We start from the raw sequence: 12,376 nt of genomic DNA on the forward strand, positions 1-12,376 counted from the left end.
CAGTCACTTTCACCTCACTGCTTCAGAACAGCAGCAATGTGGTTGATACATATCTGCCCTCTGAAATAGCCTAGCAAACCATTCAGCTTTATTGAACCTCTTCAAAAGAGTGAATAATAAAACTAACATTAACCTAGGCAAGACGTGATAAAAGCCAGGCCGGGATTCCCACAAGCGTTCGCGCCGCACTTGCATCTCCCAGGCCCGGATTTCCAGCGGTGGCTGGGCGGCGCTGGAAATCGGCGGGCAAGCAAGTAATTTACATGCTATGTAAATGCCATCAGCGGGCACTGAATTCTGAGCTCGCTAGCATCTCCCACTCCACCAGATTGTTTCACTCCAGCGGGAATTACAGTAGCTCCCCACTTTAGGGGAGCTAGTGGTCTGACCCCGCTGGAGTGAAGGGGGAGCAATCAAGGGCCCCCAGGGAGTTGGATGGTGGGGGGTGCCCCCTGGCATGGGCACTACCCAAGGGACAAAGTGCCCATGCCCAGGGGCACCTTGGCACTGCCCAGTCTCTGCCTGCAAAGGGGGCAGGATTGTCACTGCTTGGAGGGTTGCTGGAGATTGGGGTGGGCCGGGAATGGATGGGCTGGCCAGCAATCGAGAGGATGACAGTTCAGGGCCACTGCGCATGTGCAGAGTCCCGCTGGTTTCAGCCCCTCCAGCATGAATAGGCCCTGCCCCCTGAAATCTAATGATATTCACGCTGGTGCAGTGCACATTGTGCGGGAGATTCTGGTGTGAACTCCCACTGAAAAAAAAGTGTGAATTACTCCATTCCGACATTTTGAATTTTTTGGGAGAATGACCCCCGAATATTCATCTGAGTCTCCTATAAATAAACACAGACTAAAACTGTGGCTGTTGGGTTAGCAAGCATATGCCTGTAACATGTAACGCCATAAATAAAATGTACAAGTGTGCAAAGATCGCTCCAGTGCGATTCTTTAACAACTGGCTTTCTGGGACCCTGCCAAAATAGGGAGAGCTATCCCACAGAGAAGTCAAATAACAGCTTGACAGCCATATCTCAGAATCATACCTTTCAGACAATATTCCCGACTCCTCCAGCCACCAGCTGGACATAGCCGCTAGAAGTCATGGCACAGTGATACACATGATGTGGAGATGACGGTGTTGGACTGGGGTAAACACAGTAAGAAGTTTAACAACACCAGGTTAAAGTCCAACAGGTTTATTTGGTAGCAAAAGCCACACAAGCTTTCGGAGCCTTAAGCCCCTTCTTCAGGTGAGTGGGAATTCCCACTCACTTGAAGAAGGGGCTTAAGGCTCCGAAAGCTTGTGTGGCTTTTGCTACCAAATAAACTTGTTGGACTTTAACCTGGTGGTGTTAAACTTCTTAGTGATATACAGGCAGGAGGGAGTGGCCTGAGGATTCCTCAATGTGGGAACAGCATCTCATCAGGTCAAAAATAGGCAAAGAAACCTCCTACTGTCTGTCACCTACTGCCTTCACTCAACTGATGAATTAGTACCCCTCTGTGTTGATCATCAACTGCACGAAACAGAGGGTAGCAAAAAAGGGCACAGATGGGGAGAGATGCGAGACAATCTTCTTCCTTTTCTCACCTCTTGGCTAAAAGCAACAAGATGTGTTTTTGAGCAGGGGTGTGTTTTTACACTTTTGAGTGCCGTTAAAGAATAGGCACAAACAGGTTTTCTTGTAAGTTTAAATCAAAAGGAAGGGTAAACTTTTACTTTCACAACACCAGAAATGCAAACGCAACAAACAACCATTCCCAAACAAGAAAAGACGATTTCTAGAGATGTAGCATGCACTTAAGATTACTAACAGAGTTACAAGAAACAGGTCACTTGTTTATAGTCTTTAAGATGGTGGCCAGAAACATTGTAGGCTTGAAGGATTTTCTTTCGTTCCTTGAAGACAAACAGAGGTTGGAACTTCCTGGCTTTTCAACTGGAAGTGTGGTTTAGCTTCTATTGTGAAGTGATATATACTGGAATTTTACCGCCCCGCCCGCCACATGACTCAGAGCAGGTGAGGGGCCAACCATGGAAAGGTCCATTGACCTTGGGCGCCATTTTACGGTTTTGGGATGAGTGAGGCCGTAAAATCTGCCCATAATCTTGCAGGTAAAGCAAAATTATCCCTCTCACTGCTTGAGATTATTGTCTTTTTGAGGCAGTGTTCTTTCTGTTTTTTGGGGCCAACTCTCCCTCTGAGGTGCTGCTCCCAGATTCCCTGGTTGGGCTGTCCTTGTTAATTAAATTAGGTATCAACTCCCTCTCCAGCCAGTTTCAGTTATACAATGACAGTATTGATGTATCCCATTGTCCGTAGAATGGGTTGGAGCCGATGTTATTGACACACAATAGGGAAATGGTTGATATCCCACTCAACATTCCAGCTATGACCATCTGAAATCCCATCTTCATGGGACTGGCAGGTCTGGCAGCCATTGGCATTTTAAAGCTCTTCCATTAAAATTACAAAGCGTAGTCAATTAACATCTAGAATGGCATTTGAAGTAACTTCCCAGAGCTATGTTATCATGCCCACCTCTGTCTTGAAACCACAAAAGAGGTCACCTGACTGAGTCTTTTTTATGAAAAAACAATGTCATTTCCTCGGGTGGATGGAGCTATTACAAGGGGGCATAACTATAGAGTTCGTGGTGGGAGATATAGGAAGGATATCAGAGGTAGGTTCTTTACGCAGAGAGTGGTTGGGGTGTGGAATGGACTGCCTGCAGTGATAGTGGAGTCAGACACTTTAGGAACATTTAAGCAGTTATTGGATAGGCACATGGAGCACACCAGGATGATAGGGAGTGGGATAGCTTGATCTTGGTTTCAGATAAAGCTCGGCACAACATCGTGGGCTGAAGGGCTTGTTCTGTGCTGTACTGTTCTATGTTCTAAAATGTTGCTTTTTTTTGTGAAAAGTTCCCATTTCCCAATAAACTTTACAGGCATAACGTGACTTTCAGAATGCTCAGCAAGGTACATCAATGTCTGTCTATCAACAAGAGTGGCTTGGTAGCACCATAAATGATTGCAGTGGCCGAGTCCTTCTACTCCCAGACTTGGCCTGCTGCAGGTGATGAGAGAACTATTACTAGAAGTCTACTTGACTTTCTTTACCCTCATCAGCCTGCCAGTTACACTTGTACATCTACCCATAACAGTATCAGTAGGGGCCAGTACCACACAATTCTTCTGCAGACAAAAGTTCATCTTCACACTGAAGATGCTCTCCATCATGTTAGGTGACAGGACCACATGCAAAACAGGATTCAGAACAGATACAACATCTTAAAACCAGACATCCATGAGGCATTGGGTGTCTTAAGCAGCAGCAGAATTGTATTCTGCTGTTACTTTAAGCTTAACCCATGTCCAACGAGAGAGAATAATAGAATAGAATCCCTACAATGCAAAAGGAGGCCATTCAACCCATCGAGTCTGCACCGACCACAATCCCACCCAGGCGCTATACCTGTAAACCCACATATTTACCTTCCTAATCCCCCTGACACTAGGGTCAATTTAACATGGCCAATCAACCTAATCTGCATATCTTTGGACTGTGGGGGGAAACTGGAGCACCCCGAGGAAACCCATGCAGACACGGGGAGAATGTGCAAACTCCACAGAGTCACCCGGGTCCCTGGTGCTGTGAATGCAGCAGTGCTAACCACCGTGCCACTCAGATTATCATCAGGGAATTTCTCACCGTCAACATCCTGGGGTGCACTACTGACTGACGCTCTAACTGGAGCAGTCACAAATACAGTGGCTACAAACAGCAGGTCAAAGACTGAATATCCTGCAATAAATGACTTACCTTCTAACTCCCCAGAGCCTGTCCACCATCTACAAGGCACAAGTAGTGGGATGGAATACTGCATGAGCGCAACTAAAACAACATTCAAGAAGCTTAACACTATCCAGAGCAAAACAACCCCATCCACCAGCCTAAACAACTCCTTCCACCACCGATGTACAGTGGCTGCATGCACCATTTGCAAGATGCACTGGACCAAGTCCTTCCAAAACCATGACCTCTGCAACTTATAAAAACAAGGGCAGCAGGTGCTTGGAAACACCACCAGCTTCACGTTTTCCTCCAAGTCACACACCATCCTGACTTGGAACTTTACCATGTCTTCACTGTGACTGGGTCAAAATCATGGAACAGCCTTCCCAACAGCACTGCCTTCTAGCAATGTGGGAGTAGCAACACCACATGAACTGCAGATGCTCAAGAAGGTGGCTCACCACCACCTGCCCAAGGGCAAATAGGGAGGGCAATAAATACTAGTCTTGCCAGAGACTCCTGCATCCCATGAATGAATACAAAAATTACATTGGTGATAATAATCAAGATTATCCAGTACAATTATGTGTGAATTATACCCACAACAAAGGGGTTTTATGGATTAAGTAGCATTACTAAATTACAAAATTTACTTCATGGTGCAAAATAATTTTGAGCCATAATATAGTCCACTTAATGTCATTTAAGTGTTTACTCAAAATAATCTACTCTCGATCTTTTCACACCCAGGCAATGTGAATTGGTATGCAACTCAACATGCCTACAAGAGAACAGATTAGTTAATTAACCCTTCAAATCACTCTAATCTATTCTGCAACATTATAATCTATTCCATATCACTGCATATGACGGTAACAATGTGTTCTCATTTCCACTTTTTTTTTCATTCCTTGTTACTTGCTCACTTTCTAATTTTATATTATAACAAACTTGGTCTCATGATAATGAGGCCATCACTATAATAATCTATCAATCTCAATGTATTAAAACAAATCCCACAGCAACCTATTAATATTTTCTTCTTCACAATGGCATAAATCACAAATTGACCAACAGACAATTTAAGTTAACCCCAAACCAATTATTACAGCCAAGAATCTTTAAAACCTTGAAGAACCCCCATCATAATTATTGAACAGAATCAATCATGCTGGTGTTATGCATTGTAATGCAAATTCAAAAGGATTTTGACAAAATTATGTTACATTAGTATTGGCCTGGAGCTTCTGAACAAAACATCATGTAATCTTGTTTTGCAAATAACACATCAACACGTAAAGAGGAAAGGAAAGGCAAGCTTTAATTGAGCCCATTTTCAGGCTAAAAATGACATTTTGGTCCTGGAATCAAGCACATTCAATTTTGTTAACATTGACGACACCAAGGTAGGTGGTGTTGTGGATAGTTTGGAGGGATGTCAGAAGTTGCAGCGAGACATAGATAGAATGCAAGACTGGGCGGAGAAGTGGCAGATGGACTTCAACCCGGATAAGTGTGTGGTGATCCATTTTGGCAGATCCAATGGGATGAAGCAGCAGTATAATATGAAGGGTACCATTCTTAGCAGTGTAGAGGATCAGAAGGACCTTGGGGTCCGGGTCCATAGGACTCTTAAATCGGCCTCGCAGGTGGAGGATGCGGTCAAGAAGGCGTACGGCGTACTGGCCTTCATTAATCGAGGGATTGAGTTTAGGAGTCGGGAGATAATGCTGCAGCTTTATAGGACCCTGGTTAGACCCCACTTGGAGTACTGCGCGCAGTTCTGGTCACCTCATTACAGGAAAGATGTTGAAGCCATTGAAAGGGTGCAGAGGAGATTTACAAGGATGTTGCCTGGATTGGGGGGCATGCCTTATGAGGATAGGTTGAGGGAGCTTGGTCTCTTCTCCCTGGAGAGACGAAGGATGAGAGGTGACCTGATAGAGGTTTACAAGATGTTGAGAGGTCTGGATAGGGTAGACTCTCAGAGGCTATTTCCAAGGGCTGAAATGGTTGCTACGAGAGGACACAGGTTTAAGGTGCTGGGGGGTAGGTACAGAGGAGATGTCAGGGGTAAGTTTTTCACTCAGAGGGTGGTGGGTGAGTGGAATCGGCTGACGTCGGTGGTGGTGGAGGCAAACTTGTTGGGGTCTTTTAAGAGACTTCTGGATGAGTACATGGGATTTAATGGGATTGAGGGCTATAGATAGGCCTAGAGGTGGGGATGTGATCGGCGCAACTTGTGGGCCGAAGGGCCTGTTTGTGCTGTGGCTTTCTATGTTCTATGTTCTATGAATAAAAATGCTACATTGGGTCATTTGGCATTTACTTTGTATACAGTAAATAATAATATAATCTGCATTTGAAATGCAATCTCCTTGTGCTGCTAGAGGACATGATGCACAGATACTAGGAAGTAACTCAGTCACCTTCAGGTATTATTCCACTTAGGTAGCATGCCAAAAGAACTTGCACTTATTGCTACATTAGAACCTCTAGTAGATCTCCCGGTGATGAGTATGAGAATACACAGAATATAGGGAGTGTCTGTCGGGGTTCAGGCAACAAAAGAGTATTGGGACATGGAGGGACATCAAGTCTTGAGTTCGGGGGGAATGGGGGGGAATTTCAGAGTCTGGAAGAAATAGAAACCGTACACTGGAAATTGAGATGTGGAGACAGTGTGGAAGCAATCTTAGAGTGTGAAGGGATTAACACATGGTGGAATGTCGCAGCACAAGGGATAATGTAGCATCTGGGAGTTGTGTCTCAGATACTTAAGAGTAATAGGGAATAGATACTGGCATCTGAGGGCAGCAGACAAAGTGCTGGAAGCATCTGGGAAATAGTATAGGGGCTACAGCCCCTACTGTAAAAGGTTATGGCTCATGATACCATTGGTGCAAGAGACGGCTGGGGGATGTGGAATAAAGAACAGTATTAGAGATCATTCTGCAGTAGGAAATAGATCATGTCCACTGTAAAAATTGAGTTCTGGTCATTCAATTCTTTGGTTGTCATTTGAACTTTCTTTTCCTGGACAGTGATTTTAAATTCACTTTTTGTAAATACTGGAAATACATGCCATCATATAAAAGTTCATAATATCCACGACATGCAAAAAGGGCCTACGCACTGACCATCACCACATCATTGTTTAAATAGATACTAGACAGATAAGATGAACTCCATAGAATCTTGTATCATGCAGAGATCATTTAGCTCCTGGAGTCTGTGCCACCTCTTTGCTGGAGCAATCCAAGCAAATGTTACTGTCCTGCTTCCCACTCATAACCCCATTGCCTTCCTCTGCTTCAATCATTTCAATTTTACCTTTAAGGATTCAGCAATCCTGTCTCAACTGGTTCCTGTAGCAAGACATTGCAACAACCACTCCTCAGACTTGGTGAGAAATTCATTGACAACATCTGCTTAGCATTTCCCCAGTGAAAATTTTCAGCAGAATTCTTCATAATTTTTCAAGTCTTTATCAAGGTTCCTCATATCATAATCCAGGGTTTCCCAAACAGGGGGGCAGCAATGGCTGCTGCGGAGTTTCAACTGAAAGTTAACAGCTGCCGGGACCCTTCAATCCTTGCTTTTTATTAACGGTGGGTATGTCCTAAATGGCCGATGCTTGATGTCCGATTCCTGCTCAAGAAAATCAACTGGAAACAAAAGTTTTTTAAAAAGATGTCAAAATTAAAAACTCTGCCTCTCCTGCTTTCACGGGTTCCTCCAGCTCCCACTGAGGGTGGTCACAGCAACATTGAAGCCTTGGAACATAAACATATGACCAAGGAGCAGGAGTAGGCCATTCAGCCCCTCGGGCCTGCCTCGAATTGGGGTTCCAGTGGGGAAAAGCATGGGAAGTACTCATAGTATAATGTACAAGCAGACCAAGCAAAACTGGCATCAGTTTGAAATATGCACTGTACCCAAAAAAGAAAAACACCTTAAACGTACATAGATTAGCATCATAAAAGAAAGCAGTGGAGCAAAATGATAATTTAGAACAAGGGCAGCAAAAGAAAAGTAGTACAAACTTGAGGAAATGTAAATCTTAGTTTGTTGAGTCACCGATTGGACTGTGTTAATACTAAAGTTCATCCCATTTCTACAAAAATTGTTTCTACGCAGTTTCAATTTCTAAAAATGTTTTGAGTCTCACCACTAGCATATTTCATTGAAGCTTTTAAACATAAGTTCAAACAGAAAAGTCAAAAATTCAACATTAATGGTATTGGATTACACTAATAATTACCATGATTCAGATAATTACCATGTGAAAAAAGTCAGTACCTAAACAAATGACCCAAGGTATTCAAAGATCCCATTGCTTCAGTTATGCAAGCTAATTCAGGTCACTGGCATGGTTCAGTTCAGAAGCTCCTCTAATAACACACATACATTCAGTACCTTCCAAGTCAACGACAGGCTAAATATAACAGAACTCTCAAATCAGAAGCTACAGACAACACTGATTACATGGGGTTTATAACTGTGATAGCCATGAAAATGCAAGTCTTCTACGTAGCAGCCGACTACCATACACATCAACAACTTATATTTATATTAGGCCAATTAGACCAGATGACCAAAAGCATGGTCAAAGAGGTTTAAAGTTTAATTATTAGTGTCACAAGTAGGCTTACATTAACACTGCAATGAAGTTACTGTGAAAATCCCCTACTTGCCACACTCCAGCGCCTGTTCGGGTACAGAGATAGAATTTAGCATCGCCAATGCATCTAATCAGCATGTCTTTCGGATTGTGGGAAGAAACCGGAGCACCCGGAGAAGCCCACGCAGAACGTGCAAACTCCACACAGGCAGTGACCCAAGCCAGGAATTGAACCCAGGTCGCTGGTGCTGTGAGGCAGCAGTGCCAACCACTCTGCCACCGTGGTATTATAATACAGGGGACTGCTCAGAGCATGAGGCATGGGGGGGGGGGGGGGGGGGGGGGGGGGGGCCTGTAGGGAGGGAATTCTTGAATTTAGGGCCTAGGCAACTGAAAGTGTGGCTACCAATGCTGGCGGAAATAAAACCAGGATACATTGGAGACCAGAATTAGATTAGCACAGGTATCTCAGAGGATTGTGAGGAGGGAGGAGGTTACAGAGATAGGAATGGGCAGGCTATGGAGGGATTTAAAAACAAAATTGATCATTTTAAAATCAAGACATTGCTCAACAGGGAGCCATTACAGGTCAGCAAGTAAAGGGGTGATAGGAGAACCTGACTTGCTGCGAGTTAAGACATGGTGGCAGAGTTCAACAGAACATTTTTGGGAAAACCATTGAGCTAAAAAACAAATAATTACCGCTAAGGCCTTGGTACAACCATTTTAAACATGCATTGGCTGCAAAAAGAAAAACTATAGCTAGCATTCTGTTAGCCAGTTATCTGGACCATTATTTACTAAAGTGAAAGAAACTCACCACTGACACAGCCAGTTCCAGGCCAAGTGAACTCCAGCTGATGATCAAGGTTAGCACTCCCAGGAGGGCCGCGCTGTGCAGAGAGAAAAGTCGGTGTGCAAGAGAGACAGCATAATTTAAAAACTATACCAGAAATTCCATAATAAAACACCGATGCAATAACGACAAACCTGTCTTGTTAAAGTATGAATCTTACAAACATAAAAGAGTTCATACTCCAAGGTTTTGCAGTGCAAGTTAAATTGTGTTTAAATGCATTCAATATCACCCTCAAATTAAATAAAGATTAAAATTGCTGTTTCACTTAGCATGACACAGGTTATTGATTTTAACAGAAGAATTAATCATGAAGTTTTTAATTTCACGAGGGCAAAAACATAAATAAATTGTGTTTGTAACCTGATAATCTATGGCGTTTGTGATGAATTACTTTACCCAAAAGATAATTTCAAGGATTAAAGTAATTTATTATTCTGAACTGTCAGATAAACCTTTTTGATACAATATTAGTGCCGTCTTCGAATATCAACATCATAACCCTCATCAAAATGGCAAAGTAAGCCGATCGAACCCTAATAAATCAGCTAATATTTCTTCAAGGCTGCTGGCTTCAAGTGAAACAGCACATCTGAATAACTTGAAAGCACAACATTAAAAGTAATCCAGTGCACCAGTGCATTGTAAGGCACAAACAGCTGTTAGTTTCTAGTCATATAAGCCTTGACGATCTAGATGTTATACATTTCTCCTGATTCATTAACATTTTTGTTAAAAAAAGCAGATAGCAGCTACACTCCCCATTGAAATGACTGGTACTGGTTGTGTACTGACAATACATCCATTCGTACCAAACCATTTCTAGTTTCAAATCAACTATCAGTGTCTTACGCCCAGTGCTTATAAATCTTGTGGAAGTCTTGTTCCCATTTCCAAAAGATCCAATTTTTGCTGGCGTGGGAAGGGGCAGGGTGTGATTCCCACAGCTGAAAAACCCAAACTCAGCAGGGTCCTTTGAACTTGGTGCAGAGGTCAAGCAGAACCGATTTTGACTATTTTAAAGGCCTTAACTGCAGTGTGGGAGTCACTAATTTATTGACTGGACATAAATGCTCTTCAAGCGTGGATATCGTCTTTTAAGTGTCATGAGCTCAATTTTTAAACATGGAATAAACAGGTTTAAGCTGTCAGTGAAGCTTTAAAAACACTCTGTTGTACAGCTTTAATTGACAGGCTACCTGGTAGAGGTTAGAAAAGTAATGTTCCATAAGGCTTTGTTGACATTTCCAAAGTGCTGTTATTATGAATGTTTGGTCAAGTTTCAAAAGCTACAAAGCCAGTTTAGTTTACAGTTTGATTGACAGCTTAAATATGTTTTAAAGGATTAGTTATCTATGTTATTAGTGAACAGAAGTCTTTCTTTTTATAACAAATTAGTTATTTGAGTGAGACTTGAAAACTTTGAATAGATTTCATGAATGGGAGATTTTCACCAAGTGTGTGTTAGTCAGGGCTGTATTAGATGGTTAGAAGTTGTTTTTTAATCTCTACATGGCTCCTGAGGACTGACCATAGTGAATACCAGGCAAGTGGTTTCAGAGATGGGATTGAGAGGCATGGGACATGGGTAAAGGAATGAGAGGGATGAAAGCTAGAGGGCCTAATGGCTTTTAAAATAACTTGGACAAAGTCCCAGAGATCCGGGGGACAGTGTAGGGGGTGGAGGGGGGACGGTTGATATCTAAAATGGACATCAGAAGTCATGTAGGAGATTTAAAAAAAGCTTCTAAAAATCCAGTAAGCTCTTATTCATACATCCTTCATGGTGGAAAAAGCTCTCATTTATTAAAATTGCTGTTTCACTTTGCACGACACAGATTATTGATTTTAACAGAAGCATTGTAAGTCATGAAGTTTTCAATTTCACCGGAATAAAAAAAAATAAAATGCCTGCCTCAGCACTTGCCCATCAACAATCACTTTCTGGGGTCAGCGGGCCAAACTCTGTCCCACCCCCACCATCCCAGAGGGAAAACTGGGTATAGCAAGGCCCTTTAAACAAAGGCAGATTTGAGAGTCGGGAAATTTCCGAACTCAAGCTACCCACCTCAGTAGTGAAAATCTGGCCCATTAAGTCAATGGGACGTGAAAAATTGTCTTGGAGGTGGCAAAAGGGAAAGCAGAATTTCCCAAACCGAGTGATCCTGGAGAAAGCTCTTATTTTGGGTGTGGGGAGTTTGGCGGGAGGGGCGGAAGGAGAATAATCGGCTCATGGAAGACAAAAGATGGGATTTTCTCACCCCAAGACCAGAAAATCCCACCAGAGGTCAATGAACCTTTGACTGGTCCTGTCCCACCCATTCCTGTGGCGGGCGGGACAGGAAAATTCCACCCTAATAACTTAATGCTGAAAGTAATGGTTGCAGAGAAAATAGTAGATAGAACAGCTTATTTTTTTTTAATTACTAAGAAAACTACCTTGTCTACAATTATCATCCTTTTCTGATGACCTGGATAAACTTGAGACATTTTCACGTGGGGAAGGCTATTGAGCTGCTGCAACTAATTTCCAATGGTAGATATTTAATAAAATAAAAAAATCTGCTTGCCAGTAAAATACACTGCATTACATAAGCAAACTCACCAAATGAGAATTCCCTTTGAGTTTCGGATTAGCCCAAATAGCACCAGTAGACAGATGAGAACATCAAAAAGCAGCAGGCCAAGATACCCCAACCACCTTAAAAGAAAGCAGCACTATCAGAAAGTTAAAAATGCAAAATGATTTCATTCATGTCAGGCAGATAACCCACTCTTACAGCATCATGAGCAAACGCAAATTTTTCACTAGAATATTTCTGCTCGAGTAGTCATGTGCTCCATCTCCCTCTGGGATCTCCTCCATATGGCATGGCTGACATCAAGAACTCATAAGGAATACATCTTGAATAGATCTCTTCAGTTTGCTTCTTTTCTGCTTTTCTTCCAGATTCTCTCTGGCCAAGTCTCAATGTTATCCACTCATCCAATTTTTCTCTTATGCCCCTAATTTCTCCTTCAGCTGTTGCCAGGACAAGACTATAGAGTCTTCTTTTCCCCTATCCATACATGGCTATCTTCCACTTCCTAA

At 42.7% G+C, this 12,376-nt stretch overlaps 1 protein-coding gene across 6 annotated transcripts in view; it reads right to left on the reverse strand.

Annotated features, from left to right (window-relative positions):
* ttyh3a (tweety family member 3a) overlaps positions 1-12,376 on the reverse strand; it is a 175,313-nt gene that overhangs the window by 64,425 nt on the left and 98,512 nt on the right. For all 6 annotated transcript variants that reach the window (XM_078240067.1, XM_078240070.1, XM_078240068.1 and 3 more), the window contains exons 5-6: positions 11,891-11,986; positions 9,250-9,322 (exon numbers count right to left, since the gene is read on the reverse strand). In XM_078240067.1, coding sequence (XP_078096193.1) covers positions 9,250-9,322; positions 11,891-11,986 — 169 coding nt within the window. The remainder of the gene's footprint in view (positions 1-9,249; positions 9,323-11,890; positions 11,987-12,376) is intronic.

This window comes from Mustelus asterias, chromosome 23 (assembly GCF_964213995.1).
Source record: "Mustelus asterias chromosome 23, sMusAst1.hap1.1, whole genome shotgun sequence".
NCBI lineage: Eukaryota > Metazoa > Chordata > Chondrichthyes > Carcharhiniformes > Triakidae > Mustelus > Mustelus asterias.